The sequence below is a fragment of the Crocodylus siamensis genome, chromosome 6, assembly GCF_052110815.1.
Source record: "Crocodylus siamensis isolate JL-2025a chromosome 6, ASM5211081v1, whole genome shotgun sequence".
NCBI classification, from domain to species: Eukaryota; Metazoa; Chordata; order Crocodylia; family Crocodylidae; genus Crocodylus; species Crocodylus siamensis.
In genome coordinates, this window is record NC_143400.1 from 37,247,431 (window position 1) to 37,265,114 (window position 17,684).

Below are 17,684 nucleotides of genomic sequence, written 5' to 3' on the forward strand. Positions count from 1 at the left end.
TGTAGTGACCACCACTGGTCTGCATATGATGCAGCACCAAGCCAGCTTCTCTTCCCTTTGTGAAGACTTAGTGATGTCGGCCAGCTCCCAGCCTGTCTATCTTCAGAGCCCTCCATGCCAGCAGTGCCAGGCCATGCAAGTGGGTGCTGGGTGCCGGAGCACTGGTAGTGTGAGAGATGGATTTGCTAGAGCCCTAGATGCTGAGCGGATGGCAGGAAGTGATTGGCAGGGAGTGCCCTGAACTGCCCTGAGTTGGGCCCAAAAGAAACACCTCTTCAAGCTGCTGGGGTTGGGGGTGGCTGCGGCTGGCTCTGGGGGCAGTGGCACATTGCCTCAAAGGAGGGCTGTGGGAATGGTGGGGAATGCGCTGAGCCCTCTCCACATGCTTCCCTAGCCAGAGCCGCCCAGGCCTGGCTTCTGCATAAGCCGTGGGCAGGCCATTAAAGTTTCCACACCACTGGGGCAGCTGTAATGATTTTCCAGATGTGCTGCCTCTCGCAGAGACCCAGCTGGGAGAAGACGCTTGACCCCAGGGAGTTGCTCACCGTTCAGAGGGCCGGGGATTCCCTGCCATTAAAGCACCAGCACCAGGCCCCCTCCCCTGTCCAGCTCTTGGTGGAGGAGGGGAGAGGTGTTGCAATCACCACAGAGGATGCTGGCTCACCCAGGGCAGGGCACCATGCCATGGTGGGAAGTGCAGCAAGCACTGTGCCCCTCCCTGGGCTGGCAGCTTGCACTTGCCTGGGGGTCCCTTGTGGATGTTGCAGTGGCCCCGAGCCAGCTCCATCCTGGCCCTTTGGCAGTGAGATGGAAAACTTCTGCTCCTCTTGAATCTCATGTGGTGAATATTACCTTGCCATTGGGTGTTGACCCCTGGGCGAGTCCAGTAACCTCAGTGATTCCTGGGCTCAGGAGCATCTAGCTCAGCCGGTTTTTCCTCAATGCTAACACGAGGCCTGTTTTCCCCCAATCCAGGTGCTGTTCCTACGTGGGCCGCAGGGGAGGTGGGCCCCAGGCCATCTCCATTGGAAAAAACTGTGACAAGTTCGGCATCGTGGTTCACGAGCTGGGACACGTCATCGGGTTCTGGCACGAGCACACCCGCCCGGATCGGGATGACCACGTGGCCATCATCAAGGAGAACATCCAACCAGGTATAGGCCCCTGCTTTCACTTCTCTGCCCTCCTCTTTCCTTCCATCCTCCCCCACCTTGCTCTTGGTCTCTTGCCCCCCTCCATGGGTGAGTCTTCTCAGCCTGCAGCCCTGGGGAGAAAGCTCTTGGCTTGTGCCAGGCCCAGACCACAGCGCCCTCCCTGCCTGGCATTGCCGTAGGGCCTTTTGTCCATGGCTCTGTCTCCCCCCCGTTTCCGCAGGGCAGGAGTACAACTTCTTGAAGATGGAGCCTGAAGAGGTGGAGACACTTGGTGAGACGTATGATTTCGACAGCATCATGCACTATGCCAGGAACACCTTCTCCAGGTGAGCTGCCCCACGTGGTTTGCTGACTCAGCCCAGGCGCTCGCACCAGCCCTCCCACCCAAGCTCCCTGAGGAAAGCTGCACCGTGGCCCACAGCTCTCCTCCTGGCTCTTCTGGCTCAGATGGAGCAAATGCAGGAATGAGTCTCGCCTGCTCCATGAGCATCAGACATGTGAGAGCAAGGGGGACTAGAAAAACAGAAGGGTTGATGCAGAAGTGCGGGGCCAGAAGAGGCTGAAGAGGTCACCCCGTCCATCCCTCTGCTCTGAGGATCAAGGAAACCCAGGTCATCCCTGGGAGATGGTTGTATAACCTGTTCTTAAAACCCTGTCAGCATGGGCTGCCTTAGGCTCCCCGGGCAGCTGGAGCCAGTTTGTAGCTATATACTTAGAAACTTTTTCCTACTGTTGAACCTAAACCTTCCTCACAGCACATGAAGCCAAGCGCTTCTCTTCCTCTCCAGACAATTGATAGCCACCCCTTATAGCAGCCTTTTACATATTTGAAGGCTGTTATCATCTTTCCCCTCAGTCTTCTCCTCTCCAGACTAAACAAACCCGCTTTCTCCATGCTTTCCTCATGGGTCATGCTTTCCAAACCTCTTATTCTCATGGCTCTGCCCTGTTTTCGCTCCAGTCTATCTGCATCTTTCTTAAATTGTGGTGCCCAGAACTGGACGTAGCTGCGGCCTCACTAATGGCACGCAGGGCAGACCTGCTTCTCACGTCTACCATATAATGCTCCTGTTAATGTATTGTAAAATGATGTTCCCCTCTTTTTTTGAGGAGCGACCAAAGCATCATATTGCTGACGCCAACCCATGCCCACTGTAAGCCCCAGATCCGTTCTGCCTGGCCCGTTATTCAGCTTTGGGTGCCTCTTTGCTCCGGTCTTGTACTGCGCTATACAGACTCCAGGTCATCAAGATCAAGCCTTCCTCCAATCAGGAAGATGAGGATTGCTCTTCTGTATCTACCTAGCTTCAGTATGCTAGTCCTCCTTTGTGCCTTCTAATCCAAGATTAGTCTTTGCCCCCAGGGGTTTTCAGTGCCCTGACGGCTGGGGAGTTGAGTCCAAAGCCCCAGAGACCCATCCTCGCTGGCAAAGGCTTCCTAATCTTCAGCCGACAGCCGTCACCAGGGAGAGGGCTCTGCAAAGGCAGCTCACTAATTGCTGGGGCACACCGAGCGCTGGGAGCGAGCCAGCAGCACTGTGCCTGGAGTGACAGCCACCGCCCATCTCTCAGCGGGGCTGCATTCTTGGGCACTGTGGAGGCAATGTTGTCCTCTGCTGAGCCTCTTGTCTGGGGATTAGCCCTCCTTTTGTAGCTGCTGCTGGGCTTGCCAGGATTTCCCTTGGGGTGGCTGCCTCAGCAGGTGTGTCCTTTCTCCTCCTAGCCGAGCCCATGGGGGTGAGCCCCGCAGATGCCTGTCACTGCAGGCTGCTGAGGTGTGTCTGGCATGTTCTTTCTGCTCTCTATTTGGGTTGCTGCTTGGCACTTTTCAGCGGGTATTGTTGCCAGCTTCACCCATGCTACCCAGGACATGCCCCTGGGTCTTGCTTTTGCAACAGCCGCACAAGGCAAACCAGATAGAGCAAGCCCAGCATGTGCAGAACTGCCTATAGCGTGCAACAGCAGCAGGCCCCCCTGGCATCTTAACACAGGGTATCACAGAGCTGAAGCCCGGTAGCCAAGAGCCTGGATCTCTGCCTCTTTGAGCCTGCTGCATCTTGGTAGACTAAAGACCAGCCAGAGCAGCAGGACACAGGCAGCAGTGCAGCAAAGTATTTAGGCATGTGCTTGACCTTTCCAGGGTCACACACAGGTGCTTACTGCTGGACACGACCACATGTGCCTTGTTGAATTGGGCCCCACGCCTTGGTCCTGTTGCCTCGGGGCAGGCCACGGGGTAGGGCACAAACCTAAGAGGAGTCGGGAAACCTGGGTCCTCCTCCCAGCTCTGCCACTGAGCTGCCGTCTGACCTAAGCTAAGTCACTTCACCTCTCCTGCCTGCCTCGTCTTATGAGCACAGGACGAGCAGTGCTTGTTATCCCGGGTCAGCACCGCATGGAGTCATTTCCACATGCTGACCCCACTCCTCCTTAGGTTTGGTTCTTCCCCCCATGGCACTTGTCGGCAGGCTGGTCCAGACCTCCCCTCTGCCCATGGTTAGAAAACCTCCTCTGAATTGTCAGACTGCATTTATTCATGGCACTGGCATGGTACTGTCCTAAACTTAGCTTAAATAGTTCCTTACCTGTGCGGGCAGGAGTTTGCTCTTTCTAAGTGTGCTGGGCGTAACAACACCCCCCTGAAGCCTTGGGCGATGGCACTGGTATTCTCTTGCCCTGTCTCTTCTGGAAACGCCTTGCCTGGGTCACGCCGGTATTGTCTTTTTGCCTTGTTGATGATGGCTGCATTGCCTGGGGAGCTCTCAGTCATTCTGTAACTGCCTGAATTGTAATCTTCCTTGCCCTCAGCCCACCCCAGCCTACCACCCCCAGCTCATAGCGGAGAGTCTCACCGGTAGAACAAAACACACAGTCGTGTACACGAGGACTGTTTCTCTCCCGTCCTGCATACTGTTCTTACCCTCCTCTGTCGAGACGATGCCTCCTGCCTTTGTCTTGTTAACATATTTCATCAGCACGCTCCTCCTTTAAGTACCAGGCTCATTAATGAAAATATCGAATAAGATGATTGCTGTGGCCAGTCCTTGAGAAACCATCCTCCAGCCAGTTTTCCCTTTCGAGCACCGCCTGCTTGTGTCACCCTACCCACCTCGCAGCGCTCTTAGTAATCCCCGTCTACTCTATCCAAACTAATAACCTCCCGTGTGACTTCGCTAAAGTCCACACTGAGATCTCAGGCACTGTGGGATTGAGTAATGCCACCCAAGTGCTTGTCCTGCTCTGTTTCTGGGGGAGAAACAAGCCAGTGAGTGTTTCGGAGCTGGAACGTTTTCATATCACGTGCCACCGCCAACACAATAGCACCCTGATCTCCTTTGGGGTCCCTCTCTGATGGAGGAGCCTGAGGTTGTGAGTGTATACAGGTTCAGTTGTGCAAGGGACACAAGGGCTGGTTGCCATCACCACCCTGCACATTGGGTCACCAGTCGAACAGCAGAACCGTGTAGGTCTGCAGAAACCATGCAGCCTGCCGGAGCACATGGGCTGCTGCACCGTGCTGCCCTCAGTTGTCGATGGGGAGAGTGGCCTCAGGGGAGCCAGTGTCCCTGATGTCCCCATTCTGCAACAAGAGCTTTGCATCATTGAGGTTGCTCTAGATATGTCTTTCCCTCGAATGTGGCTGGCTGGCATATGCACCCTGCCCTGCAATTTCATGAAATCCAGCCTCTGGGGCCTAGCTATAGGGGAGAGGCTGAGGGACTCTGCTCCGGCTGCTCCCTGATGACTCATATTCCCAGGGTCATTGGCAGCTCCCCACATGGTTACGTGTTGCAGAGCTGGCCTCAAGATTTCATCATTATTTTTCTAGCCAAAAGCTTTCTCCTCCTTCAGCAGCTGGTCAGGGGCATTCTCTGGGATGACTCGCCGTGCATGGTGCTGCTGCAGGGAGAGGATGTCCCGTCTTGCCTGGTGCTGCTTTCTTGAATTCCTGAGCTACTCCCAGCTGCCAGAAGAAGGGCTCTGCCAACTGGGTGAAGCGTATTATGCTGCTGCACCGGGCCAGGAAAGCGTTCCTGGGAAATTGCTCTCAGCAAGAGGATGGAAACTATAGGTCACTGGAGAAATGCAGGCCCCTCTCCCCTCCCCTTCCCCACTTAAACATGTCCATATGGTGACGGGAGCAGGGAAAGGCTGTGCTCACTCGCAGTGGAGCCCCGGTGAATTGGGGGCTGGGGGAGAGCCCGAGTTCCTGCCCCTTGCACATCGCTGCTTCCTTGTTGCTGTGTCGATGTTGGCCGCATTCATCCCTTTCTCTGCTCTTGTGTCCCTTGTCCTCTCTCTCCCAGAGCATTGGATCCTGTTCATCTCAAGCCACTTGAGGGCATGGCAGCCCAGCCCTGCTGCTGTCCCGCACCCGGGGGCTCCAGCTGTGGGTTGCACCGAGCTGGGCTGCTGGCCTGCTTGACTCATGTCCCCACACATATACAGCAAGCGCTCTAATTACAGGGGCGGCGGAGCTGTTTTTAGCAGCTCATCCCTCCTTTCCTGGAGCGGAGCTGACCTAGGCATGGAATTTTACAGCTGTGCCACCCTCGCAGCGGCTGAAACCCGCGCCGAGGCCCGGGGGAGGCGGCAAGCCCACATGTGAGGGAGCGCCGACTCGGGCCTTGATGTGGTCCCAGCAGGCCAGGCCAGACCCAGCAGACAGGGTCATGACCCCGGTCTGAATCAAACAAGCCTGCTTTGCTCCTCTTGGCTCTGGCTGCGGTCCCCGTCCCCACAACACCCTGTGCACAGGGGCTCAAGTGTTACTGCAGGACAGGGCATCCAAAGCCAGGGCTTTGCTGCTGCAAAACCATCCAAAATAGCCGTGCTGTGTTGGGTCCCCTTTCCCCATCCCTCCCTCCTATGGCTTGTCAGGGCAAACTGCCCTTCCACCATGTCGAGTGCGAACAGAGCATCCTCCGTAGTCCAGGAGACTCGAGAAGCCAAGCCAGGGGAGGAATTTCGGAGCTCCCTGTGTGCAGACTTGCTATACACCTATAGCAAACAGTGGAGCTGCCACCTGCAAATGCAATACAGATAGTACTAATGCTAGTAATATAGCACTGATGCTCCTAGGAACTGATACTGGTGCTGCTGATAGCAGTGCTACAACTAGTGACGATGCTACTGGTAGCAGTACTGATGTTTCTGGTAACCTAAAGCAGCTCTCTGTTAATTAATACTAGTTCTAGCACACCGTACTGCTGCTGACATGGACAGGACCATGCACATTTGGGTGCCTGCTGTCTGTTTAGATGCTGCAGCCTGAGCCCTCCTGCCTCCTCCCTGCCTCTCTCTTCAGCTGTGATTCTTGCCATCTGCTTCTCCATCCACCTTTTCTCCTCTGCCCACGCGGTCCTAAAGTCTCCCAGAAGGAGGCTGTGCTGTTTGCTGGGGATGATTTGCTTCCCTACCTCCCCATACACTGCATGTGCACACGCACATATGCTGCAGGTTGTTGCAGAAGAAAACCAGGCTGAACTTCCATTGCACTCGACTAAATAGATCAAGCCAGACTGGGTAACGGCAGTGAGCGGGGGCATCTGAGCAGGGTGGCTGGGTATGTGGGCTGCTTGGGCAGTGGGCAGCCGCGGAGCAGAGAGCTGAGCCACACTGGGCGCTCAGGGCAGAGGCCCAGCATCTCACTCCTGTGCATTTGTGTGGGCAGCTACCCCAGGGGAGACCAAGGCCAGCCCTGTGCAGAGCCTGGGGGAAATGAGCAGACGGTGTCCTCCCGACCACTTACCCCATCTCTGCTTTTGTTCCAGGGGGATTTTCCTTGATACCATCCTGCCCAAATATGAAGTGCAAGGACTGCGCCCCTCCATTGGCCAGCGCACTCGCCTGAGCAAAGGTGATATAAGTCAAGCCCGCAAGCTCTACAGGTGCCCAGGTAAGCCCCACTGGCTGGGCACGTACAACACGCCCCGGCTCTGACTGTGTTGTAGCCGCCCCCGCGGTCTGATCTGAGCTCGGGGGCCCGGAGGTGGTAACTGCTGTAATACATGCTCAGACAGCGAGGGGCTTTGTGGTCCGAGACCAGATGCACTACCGCAGGAGAAGTTGGGGCGGTTGATTATCTGCAAGAACTTGGGAGCAGGTTTCCTGTCTCGACAGCTCGAGAGATTTTGAGTGTTTCCTTGTTCCGGTTGCTTTTCAATGAGGAGAGCAGGCGACTGTTGCTTCCAGCAGCCTGTTGTCGGGCACATCTGGTGCTCGCCCCGTGCTGCTGTCTTGGATCTGGAATAGGCGGAGAAAGGACCCGGTGCCGGGCGTGTGCCATTCTGGGCGAACGGTGCCGCCCAGGCTATGGGCTGGGCGCGGTGGGCAAGGGGAAGCGCCATCCTTGTCAGAAGGTTCCCATGAGTCGTTCTGCTTTGGAGGAATCGACACTTTTGAGGGAAAAGCGTTGCCCTCTGTCACTGCTGCCCAGCGGCAATGTCTTCCCCGTTCTTAGGGAAGGGTCTGAGACGTGATGCCCTGAAGGTGCTTGCACAGAGGGAGCGTGTGGCACAGCCAGGGAGCGACTGTGGACTTCCAGCTGCCAGGGCTTTAACCCCCAAACCGTGTGCTTTAATTCATCCCCGGCGGCTGGAATACCGAAGCATCATCTTTGGATGAGTAAAGCAAAACAGCTTTGACCCCTTCCCCCGTTTTGGTGGGTTGCTTGTCCTGCTTTCTCTGTTGCTAGCACTGACAACATTTCGGTCAAAATAACACTGAATCAGGGGAATGTTTTTGGACAATTCACAAAGAAATTCAACCGCAAAGCCCAGCTGGGATCTGCATGGCCGGCACACCCAGGTGGCCTTTTCCTAGCTCTGCTGGGCTTCTCTTTCCCATCTAACCCACACCCCTGCTTTATGGGTCATCTGTTCTTACCACTGTGAATGAAAGCCTCGGTACGGCAGGAGTGAAGTGACCGAGGGAGAGGAGAGGAGAGGAGAGGAGAGGCGAGGAGCCCTGCTGGGGGGTCACGCCTCTATTTGGGAGCGCGGCTGGGAGGATGCTGGGTCACGACGGCCCACCCCTGTGCTGGAGCAGCTCATCCCACAGGGTGGGGCATCGTGCTCTGCTCCAAGTTCTTCCCACCGCTTTATGAATGGAAAGAGCATGACATCAGCAAGGGCCTGGGATCCTGGGCTGGAGGGACGGCTCCCATCCTCGCCAAGGCCCTGGAGGGGGGCCAGCCTACCCTTCTCCTTGGCTTTGGCCATCCCGCAGCTGTCGGAGAGGAGGGCCTGGACGACTGGCCCATTGATGTGCGCCCGGGGTGTGTGAAACTTCTGGTTCCCATTTGACTCCCATGTCCCGGTCTGGCCCGGAGCTCCCAGACACTCATTCCCACTTGCTGTGTTTCCGTGGAAAGCATGAAGGCCTGTAAACAGAAAGGGCTGGGGGACGGTTTTCCAGTTCGGGGATTACAACAGGATGCTTTGGAAGCAGGCGGCGAGTCAGTGCCAAGGGAGTGAGGGGTAGGGGGCTGCTGGAGAGGACTGAGAGTTGAGGTGGGTGCCCAGTGCTGGAATAACCTGGGGCACAAGCAGAGCTGTGGGTAGGGAGCTGGCCTGGCTCTAACAGGGGCTGCTCCCTGGGCATGCCCCTTCAGCGCAGTCCGAAATGAGTGTGAATGGAGGCAATTGAATCTTGTGCCTCCCCTCAGCCCCAGGGAGGCCCTCTTCCCAGCTGTCCTTGGAGCCTGCCTGCCTGGGAGAGGGCTGCAGGTCAGTGGCTCCATCGTAAATCTCTGCAGTGCTGTTTTCCAGATAGCTGCACAGAGGGATGTTCTGCAGAGCTCCCGTGTGCCGGGCATATGGAGCAGGGCCCTGGACCGCCGCCCACGTCCCATAACCATGGAGACAGGCGCCTGGTGACGGTTGCCTCATCAGCATCTCCCACCCCCGGGTGACAGGGTGCTGACTGGAGAGGGCAGGCTGACATGCAGCTGTCGGTCTCCCTTGCTGCCCTGCAGCTCCCTGCAGGCATCCCGGGATCTTTTAGCTTGGTATTCGGACACGCCCGGCCTGCTGCTGAGTCCTGCCGGGCCAGCAGGATGGTGTCTGAAATGCAGGCTGCCTTAGCAGGCAGGAGATCAAGGTGATTTTGCATCTAATTGCTCTAGGCATGTGCAGCGGGGAGCCTGTCTCTCTCCAGCGCCTCACAAACTTCCCAGGCAGGGCAGAGAAGGGAAGAGCTGGTGTCCTTATGCGCAAACTGGAGCAGAACAAAACAAGAGCTTGAGCCCAGATCTTGGACCAAGACCGGCAACAAAACAGCTTTCCCTCTCATGGCTCATTGTCCTCCCTGCTGCTTTCCCATTGCTATATGAAATGCCAACCCCCACCAGCAGTCCCGGCAGTGGAAGCCCTGTTCGGCCAGCAAGCCAAGAAAGGCATCTGTGGTGCAAGCTACTGCCAGCCTCCACCCGCTCCCAAGAGAGCTCCCATAGCAGCCAGGCCACGATCGCTCCCTGACGCCGTTCCTAAGGACATGGCAGACAGGACCTGTGTTTAGCAGCTCTGTAGGATTGCCCTGGGACGGGAGGTGTGATAGTGCACATGTAACACGGGCACCGGCCCACGGAGAGCAGAGACCCATCACGGAGCAGCGCTGGAGACACAAATATACACCCTAGCCCAGGGGAGGGAGCTGCCACCCAGGTCTCCAGGTTGCCACCGGGGCCAGATTTGAACATTGTTGGAGCTGCAACGATCAGCAAGGTGAATCCTGATTCTCTCTGGCTTAGCCGGAGATCAGCGCCCAGCACTGTGAGCTGAAGGGTTGTAGTGCTAGGAGCCAAAGGGTCCCAGTTGCATTCCTGCCTCTGCCACGGACTGGCTGACTCCTGGGAGTACATCAGGTATGCAAACACCAACACGCAAGTCACAAGTTAAATGCAGAGATTTCCAATAGGAATTCACAATGTCAAAGCCATTCTCAGGCCTTTCTGAGCTCTGTGCAGCAGAAGCATGGCTCTAGCGGATTTGTGCAGGCAAGTGAAAGTGAAGAGCTGGCATTTTCCCAGGGGGCCTTAAGTCTAACCAGGCTGAGAACAAGGTGGGTCCCCAGGCTGGAGGTGCTATCGGTGTGGAGGGCACTCTCAGTGCTCCTCTGGCAGAGGCTATAGTAGCCAAGGTGTTACAGACCCGCCATATAGTGCAGTTGGAGCTTCAGCACTTCACACCTGGTGTAGACTCATCCTGCTGGAAGGTAGCTCATATTAAAATGCTGTATGGGTCTTGGCTTCGCTGCCTCCTCGCAGAAGAAAGAGGTTGGAAGGGAGGGGTTTTGTTTTAGGAAATAAGGAGGAAGGGGGAAGTGGCTAGCTTGGCTCCCTGCCTCTCTTTCCAGTAGCACCTGAGGCTCCCAGGAGGCTGAATGGCTCCATCAGATCTCACGCAAACTCTGACATTGCACAGGCTGGGGAAGCAAAGCACTGAGCTGCTGCGTGGGGGCCCAAGCAGCTCAAACATCTCGGGTCACGTTCTCTGTGGCGGAAGCACGTGCGGATCCACTGACGTCTGTGGAGTTTTCCTCTTTGCATCAGCCAGGAGTTTGGCCCTCGTTAGCTCCCGGTTAATGCCCATGACTAGCATCTTGGATAAAGGCTCCTCACATCTCCAGCCCCTGCTCCAAAGGCCCAGGAGCTCTCATCGAACCTCCTCCTGCAGACCAGACTCGGCGCTCCTGATATTTCAAAGGTTAAGCGCCAAGCAGGAAAAGTGATTACTAGGGGAAAAAGACGTCCAGGGCTCCTTTTTCCATCCCGAAGGCAGGGAGGGAGCAGGAAGGCACAGAGCCCAGTTTTTAAACCATCCCTTGCCTTTCACCTTCGATCTGGCTCCACTGCAACAGGCGCCTGCTCTGGCTCGAGCCTCGCCGAGGTGGGGGAGGACGGCTTGGCCTGCAGACCGCAGGGTTGAAGCGCCCCTGAGTTTTGCCACCTCTGACTTGCTCATGTGGCTTCCAGATGGTAGAGCTGGGCTAACTCCAGAGCGCTGAGCAGAAAACCTATCAGGGGCCCAGCTGGCTGCAGGACCACGGCACAGCGTGGCAGGGTGCAGGGGAGGCAAAGGGCTGGCATGGTTGACAGCGCCCGCGAGTGCGAAGGGAGGCTTTGATTGGCACTTGGAGGCAGCCAGGGCATCCTGGCAGGGCTTGGGGCCCTTGTTCACTGCTGCTGGGAGCGAGGAAGCAGGGGGGACGTTGTTTGTAGGAGACTGTTGGACCCCAGGGTGCTTTGCTGGAAGGAGGAGGAAAGACTGGGACTGGAGCGAGAGGCAGCAGTGGGAGGGGAGTACGAAAACTTCAGTTTTCCATGCTAAAGTTGGGACTTGTGTTGCTGTGGCAACATGGCACGGGGTTGGGTTTCCATGGCTACCTGGGAACTTCAATCCCAGCTATTGATTTTATTGGGGTTGGGGGGAAACAGCTTAAAGAGGCACAGGCCGCGGTTCTGTCGCCTGGGTGAAAGGAAGCAAAGGCCAGAGACAAAAGGGAGAAAGGTCCTCGGAGCAGGCCCGCCAGCGGGGATGGCTTCTGGGGTGGGGGCGGATCTGGCTCGAAAGCCCCGTGGCCCTTGGCATGGCCAGTTCAAGGCTAAGCTGAGGTTTGCATCTTGAGTTTGTGCTGGTTTGGGGCATGAAGACCCCCGTGTGCCTGGGAAGTCGGAGCCCAGGGCAGCTCCCATTCAAAACAGGGCAAAGCGGGCTGCCTCCTCCGTGCTCCGGGACTGTGAGAGGCGTCCCTTGACTATGCTCGGTGTAGCTCTACCTGACAGCTCGAGTTGTGCCCCAGGTCTCAGCCTGTAAGACGTACATGTATGTCATCTTGGCCATAGATGCGGTTGCACCGATCGGACTGAACTGCTCTGCTTTATTGCCAAGGCCTGTCCTCACTCTCTTTTGCCACTGCATGGGCAGGTGGAGCTACAGAGCCAAGGGCTAGCTGGTCCCCAAAGCCCCCGTGATCCAGCTGTCTGGCCAGTCTCCGGAAGTGGGTCCACGGCCCGGGCTGCAGCCGTCACACCCAGGGATGAGGCAGGCTGGCAGGCATGGACCGGCCAGCTCCCTGCCACCTCCTGCTGCTCCTCTGCCCCAGAACAGACTAGCAGGTCAAGACGCCCCTCTCCGGGACTGACTGCCTGCAATGCCCTGCCACAGACTACCTCTAGCTGGGCCGCTCCTGGCACGCACTCCTGCAGCACAGCATCGTATGGGAATCGGGACCATGGCTTGCTCCCTACCCTGGCTACCTTCTGCTCGCCCTCCCTCCAGCTGGCACAAAGAGGGATGCAAATGGAAAGGTTGCGGCTTAGCCCTTCGGAGACTCGTGGCACCAGTCTCCTGAGCTGGCAGGGGCAAAGGCAGCGCTTCAAGGGCACCCGTGTCAACCCCCGCAGCACTGCAGGGCATGCAGCTGAGATGCAGAGGAGGTGTTGAAAGCAAAGCAGCAGCATTTCTCACCACCTGAGATGCAGGTGCCTCACTGGGCTAGCCGCTTCTCCCACCAGGAACCTGGTTGTTTCCCACCCATCCTGCTGCTGGATGCGCTGTGGGACTGCTGACTTGTATCGGGGGAGTTTGGGCTCGTCGGGGTGCAGACAAGGGGCAGCAAGATGGTTTGGCTTTGCTGCCAGGTTCTCAACCCTTTCCCTTCCCCGCTTCTGTTCACAGACTGTGGAGAGACCTTGCAGGACAGTCATGGCAACTTCTCCTCCCCGGAGTTCCCCAATGGATATGCTGCACACAAACACTGCGTCTGGAGGATATCGGTCACCCCTGGGGAAAAGGTACCTACTGTCCACCCCCACAGAGCCTGGGCAGAGCAGGGGCCAGGAAGGGACTTGTTCTCCTGCATTGCTGCTCTTTTCCTCTCTTCTCCATGTGCTCCCTGGGAATCTGTCCTTTTCCACCCTCCCTTCCCCTCTGCTTTTCTCATCTCCTTCCTCTTCCTTTTCCTCCCCACTACCTGCCTGCCTCTGTCTGTCTGTCTCATTTCCACCCCACACCTCCATCAAGCCTTTCTGGATCCCCTTCTCCGGAGGGCCCCTCACAGTGCACATTGCACCTACATTTCCCCTGTTGCCTACCTTCCCCCTGGGCAGGTGAGCCCTAGCTAACAGTGCACTGGTGGGTCTCTCCCACCAGTGCTCCTGCTCCAGCTGACTGCAATACAGCTGCAGCTGCTTCCCCACAAACTCCCCGAGTCCCAGCACACCGCTTCCCCTTACCAGGGGTCTGCTCTGCCTGGAGCCCTGGGTGCAGGTGCAAGCAGGAGCTGTGTGCACTTGCTTTCCTGCACCCCAGAGGGATGCTGCATGCACCCCAGCTTAGGGCTTTTGGGATTATCAGGCTCCTGACTAGTTGGCATGGGAGTCGGGCTTCCAGCAGGTGTCAGGGATGCTTATCGGCTCTGCGGTAATTGTTCTGTGTGTTCACTGCTGTCCCAGGGCAAGTCGAGGCAACTTGTCCTGCATGAAACAGAGCAAAGTTACTGCGGTTCAGCTTCCACTCACCACAGGACAGAGCAGGCATGCAGCAGTTAAAGCAGAGCAGCTGACACGCATGACGCATGTGATACGTAGGTGGCTCATCTTGACCCATTCAGGATGCTGGAGAGGGGCCCAGATCTGAACGTGCCTGAGCCTTGGGCTGATCTTCATCCCAGATCAGCAGTCACTGCTCATTTCAAGCTGGCTGAATTCAGCAGCTGAGTTAGGAGGCTGGGCTGGGATCTCACAGCAGGGCTTGTAGTTCAAGCCAGCCTCGTGGTCAGACACCCTGTAGTTCTCAGTCTTTACCCATGGAGCTGGAGAGGGCTCGTCATTCTCCTGAGCCACCTGGAAAGCTTGTGGTTCATCCCTCAACATCAAGTGCAACCTGGGTCCTCTGCCAGGAGTTTGTTCAAACCTCACGTTCAGAGCGAACGCTGGGCTGCAGGAGAGGCTGGCCTCCTTGCATCTTAGTTTACTGAGAGAGGTGAACTAAACGTAGCTGGGCTGGACCCCATGGAAAAGCTGCTGCCTTGGGGCTCCCTGCAGTGGCCATAACGCCGGTGGAATCCCTCCCGGAGATGGTGGCGGTAGTAAGCTGTTACTCCAAGTGGATGAGCCATTAAAAGGATAATCCTACCATCAGCCTGTCAGAGACATGCTTTAGGACTGGGGCCCTCCAAGAGGCTTGGGTGGACCTCTGCTTTCTGCACCCTTTCAGATCATCCTGAACTTCACGACCTTGGACATCTACCGAAGCCGGCTGTGCTGGTATGATTACGTGGAGGTGAGAGACGGGTTCTGGAGAAAGGCCACACTGCGAGGTAACCAACCAGAAGCCCTTTGCCTGGCTGGAAATTGGTCCTTTTACCACTCCCTCCCCCGTGAGCCCCCAGGCCCAGGAATACCCAGACTCCTCACAGCCCCTCTGCTTTCCTGGCCTGCAACATTGTGCTGAACGCAACAAAAGATGGGTTCGGGGAGCATGTTCCCAGCCTGGCCTGGCTCCCTTTGCACTCACCCTGTAATGCTCTGCTTGCAGGATCAATCCCAGGGACCCCCAGGTTAGCTCACCCCAAGTTACCCCGTCTGAAGTCGGCTTTGCAAACAAAGCACGTAGGGCTCTGTTGATTGCGGTGCAGTGATCCCTGTATGCATCGGCACCAGGTGCGACCTTTCAGCCCAGGAACCCTTGCTGCCCACGATCTCCATTTCCCACAGACCTGGATGCTGGATTAGGTTTTGAGTGGAGCTTTCTGGCCTCTTGGGAAAGCTCGGGCTCTGAGTATCTCACCCAACGTCATCCCATGAGTCGGTGCCAGAGCTGGGAACAGAACCCAGAAGTCCCGGGTGTCCAGGCTCCCCCGGCTACTGCCCTGCCCTGCCTTTAAAAACAGCTGAGGTGATTCAGCCTCACTGCCTGCAGTCATCCCAAGTAGCCCAGCGCCGAGGCTTGTGGCATTCCTTCCCCATGAGCTTGCTGCTTTCCCCAGGGAAGGCCTTGCCAGTAACTTGCTCTCACCAGACGTTTGATTTCTGTGCAAATGACACGCTTGTTCCAGCAAGCCCAATTCCCACGTAGGAAATGTTCGTCCTCCTGTTCCGGGTCATGCCCCTTCTTGGAAACATCAGGGGAGTTTGGCAAAATTGCCCCAACTGGGGCCACTTCCCCATCAAAAAACCCAGCCTGATGCAAACAGTCAGAGAGCCATCGTGGTGTTTCTGACTGCTGCTGTCTGGCTGCTCCGTGGGGTGGGTGAGAGACCCCTGGGCAGCAGCTGGTGGCCTGCAAGGACGATCAATAAAGCTTGCATTCTTCTCCAGGTAGGTTCTGTGGGAACAAGCTCCCCGAACCCATCATCTCCACTGACAGCCGCCTCTGGATCGAGTTTCGAAGCAGCAGCAACTGGGTCGGCAAAGGCTTCTTTGCAGCCTATGAAGGTACCACGTGCTCCCGCCTCTTGGGACCAGAGGGGCTGCTTGCATGGGGGGCGGAGGAGACTCCAGGAAGAAAGCATCCGTCCGTGAAAACGAACCGCTGCTCTGAGCGGAGTTGACGTTGCCTTCCCTTGCAGCCATCTGTGGGGGAGAAGTGAAGAAAGATAATGGCCACATCCAGTCACCCAACTACCCTGATGACTATCGGCCCAACAAAGTGTGCATCTGGAAGATCACTGTCTCTCCAGGCTTTCACGTGGGCATCACTTTCCAGTCCTTCGAGGTATGGGCTGCCTAGGGACTGGGCCACTCGGGGAGCTTGTGCAGGGCATGGTGGGTGGGGCTGGTTCCTCTGCTATAATGCATCTGTGATAACTGGTCCTGAGACGGGCCAAGCCACGGGAACTCCCTCCGTGGCCTCGAGGCTGCTGGTGAGAACTTGACACGTCCTGGGTTTCTGCCTCGTGCTGTGTTTAGCACCTTTGGCCGGACGCTTTGAAAGCATGAGCTGGTTTACCCCCCGTCACTGGGAGCAGGCAGGTGCCAAGGTGCGGTTGAGGTTTCTGGTACTGACTTTGCCGCTGGCTGACTCTTAAGTCACCACTCTTGTGTGCCTTGGTTTCCTAGTCTGGATACAATGCCCCTTCGAGACCATGGAAGAAAAGAGCTTTGGAGCATTAGGGCTAAAACTGCTGCCACCAGACCCTAGGTTGAGAGTCCCAGAGTCGCCCGTAGGGTGGAGGCACCCAGCCCTGCAAGTTCCCATCGGGTTGCACATGTCTGTCTTGTAGACAACATTGTAAGCCCATGCCCTCAGCCATGCCTTGCTCATCACTGGAGCAATCCCCGTTGCTCCACGAAGCAAAGCTGCATGCTCCCTTCCTGCCCCAGTCCCTTCCTCTTGCACAACCACGCCACCACCGACCAAGCCTCTCACAAACTCGCCAACATCCCGCATACCTCTACACTGCGTCAGCAAAACCACAGAGCAGCCTGGACTCGAGTCATATGCTCCCATCCACTACAGCCTCATGGGTCTCCCTTGCAGGCCAGTGTCTCCTCCTAAGTGAGGAGTAGGTGAGAACGCTCCCCTGCTGAGCCAGGCCTTTTCCCAAGGTAAATGTGATGCTTCCAGGAGGAGCCCATGGTAGCGTGGTGCAAAGGCCAGGACAGATCAGGTGAATCAGAAAACTGGCACCAGATTTGGGCCTCCTGCTGCCAAGTGTCCACCCTCCCTCTCTCCTTGGTCAGGTACAGTGCTCAGGTTGGTTCCCTAGGTGTCATGGAGGTGGACCTGGAAGCAGGGTGGAGAGAACATCAGGAAAAGCAGGATCAGTCAGGAGAACCAGTGCCATGGGCTCGTTAGGTCTATGGCAGGTTGACCTGATATCCAGGGAGCTGCAGCCAGTCACTAGGTCAGTCCCCATCCCTGGAATCATAGAAAATTTTGGGTTGGAAAGGACCTCAGGAGGTCATCTAGTCCAATCTCCTCCTCAAAGCAGGACCAATCTTGGCTAGATCATCCCAGTCAGGGCTTTGTCAAGCCAGGTTTTAAAAACCTCCAAGGAGGGAGTTTCTACCACCTCTAGGTAACCTGTTCCAGTGCTTTGCCACCCTCCTATGAGAGAGTTTTTTTCTGATATGCAACCTAAACCTCCCTTGCTGCAACTTGAGCCCATCGCTCCTTGTTCTGTCATCTGCCACCACGGAGAACAGTCCAGCTCCAGCCGCTTTCAGACCCTCCTTCAGGGAGGTAAAGGCTGCTGTTAAATCCCACCTCAGTCTTCTCTTTTGCAGACTAAATGAGCCCTGTTTCTTCAGCCTTTCCTTACAAGTCATGTCCCCCAGCCCCCTCACCATTTTCATTGCCCTCCACTGGACTTTCATCCAACTTGTCCACATCCTTTTTATAGTGGGGGGCCCCAAACTGGACACAGTACTCCAGATGTGGCTTCACCAGTACAGAATACAGGGGAATAATCACCTCCCTCGATCTGCTGGCACCACTCCTACTAATGCAGCCCAGTATGCCATTAGCCTTCTTGGCAACAAGGGCACACTGTTGGCTCATAGTCACATTATTTCCTACCATCA

At 56.5% G+C, this 17,684-nt stretch overlaps 1 protein-coding gene across 1 annotated transcript in view; it reads left to right on the forward strand.

Annotated features, from left to right (window-relative positions):
• Window positions 1–17,684, forward strand: part of BMP1 (bone morphogenetic protein 1) — a 66,381-nt gene that overhangs the window by 33,601 nt on the left and 15,096 nt on the right. The window contains exons 5-11 of the mRNA XM_090051181.1: window positions 976–1,154; window positions 1,375–1,480; window positions 6,928–7,052; window positions 12,835–12,950; window positions 14,374–14,476; window positions 15,477–15,593; window positions 15,728–15,873. Coding sequence (XP_089907307.1) covers window positions 976–1,154; window positions 1,375–1,480; window positions 6,928–7,052; window positions 12,835–12,950; window positions 14,374–14,476; window positions 15,477–15,593; window positions 15,728–15,873 — 892 coding nt within the window. The remainder of the gene's footprint in view (window positions 1–975; window positions 1,155–1,374; window positions 1,481–6,927; window positions 7,053–12,834; window positions 12,951–14,373; window positions 14,477–15,476; window positions 15,594–15,727; window positions 15,874–17,684) is intronic.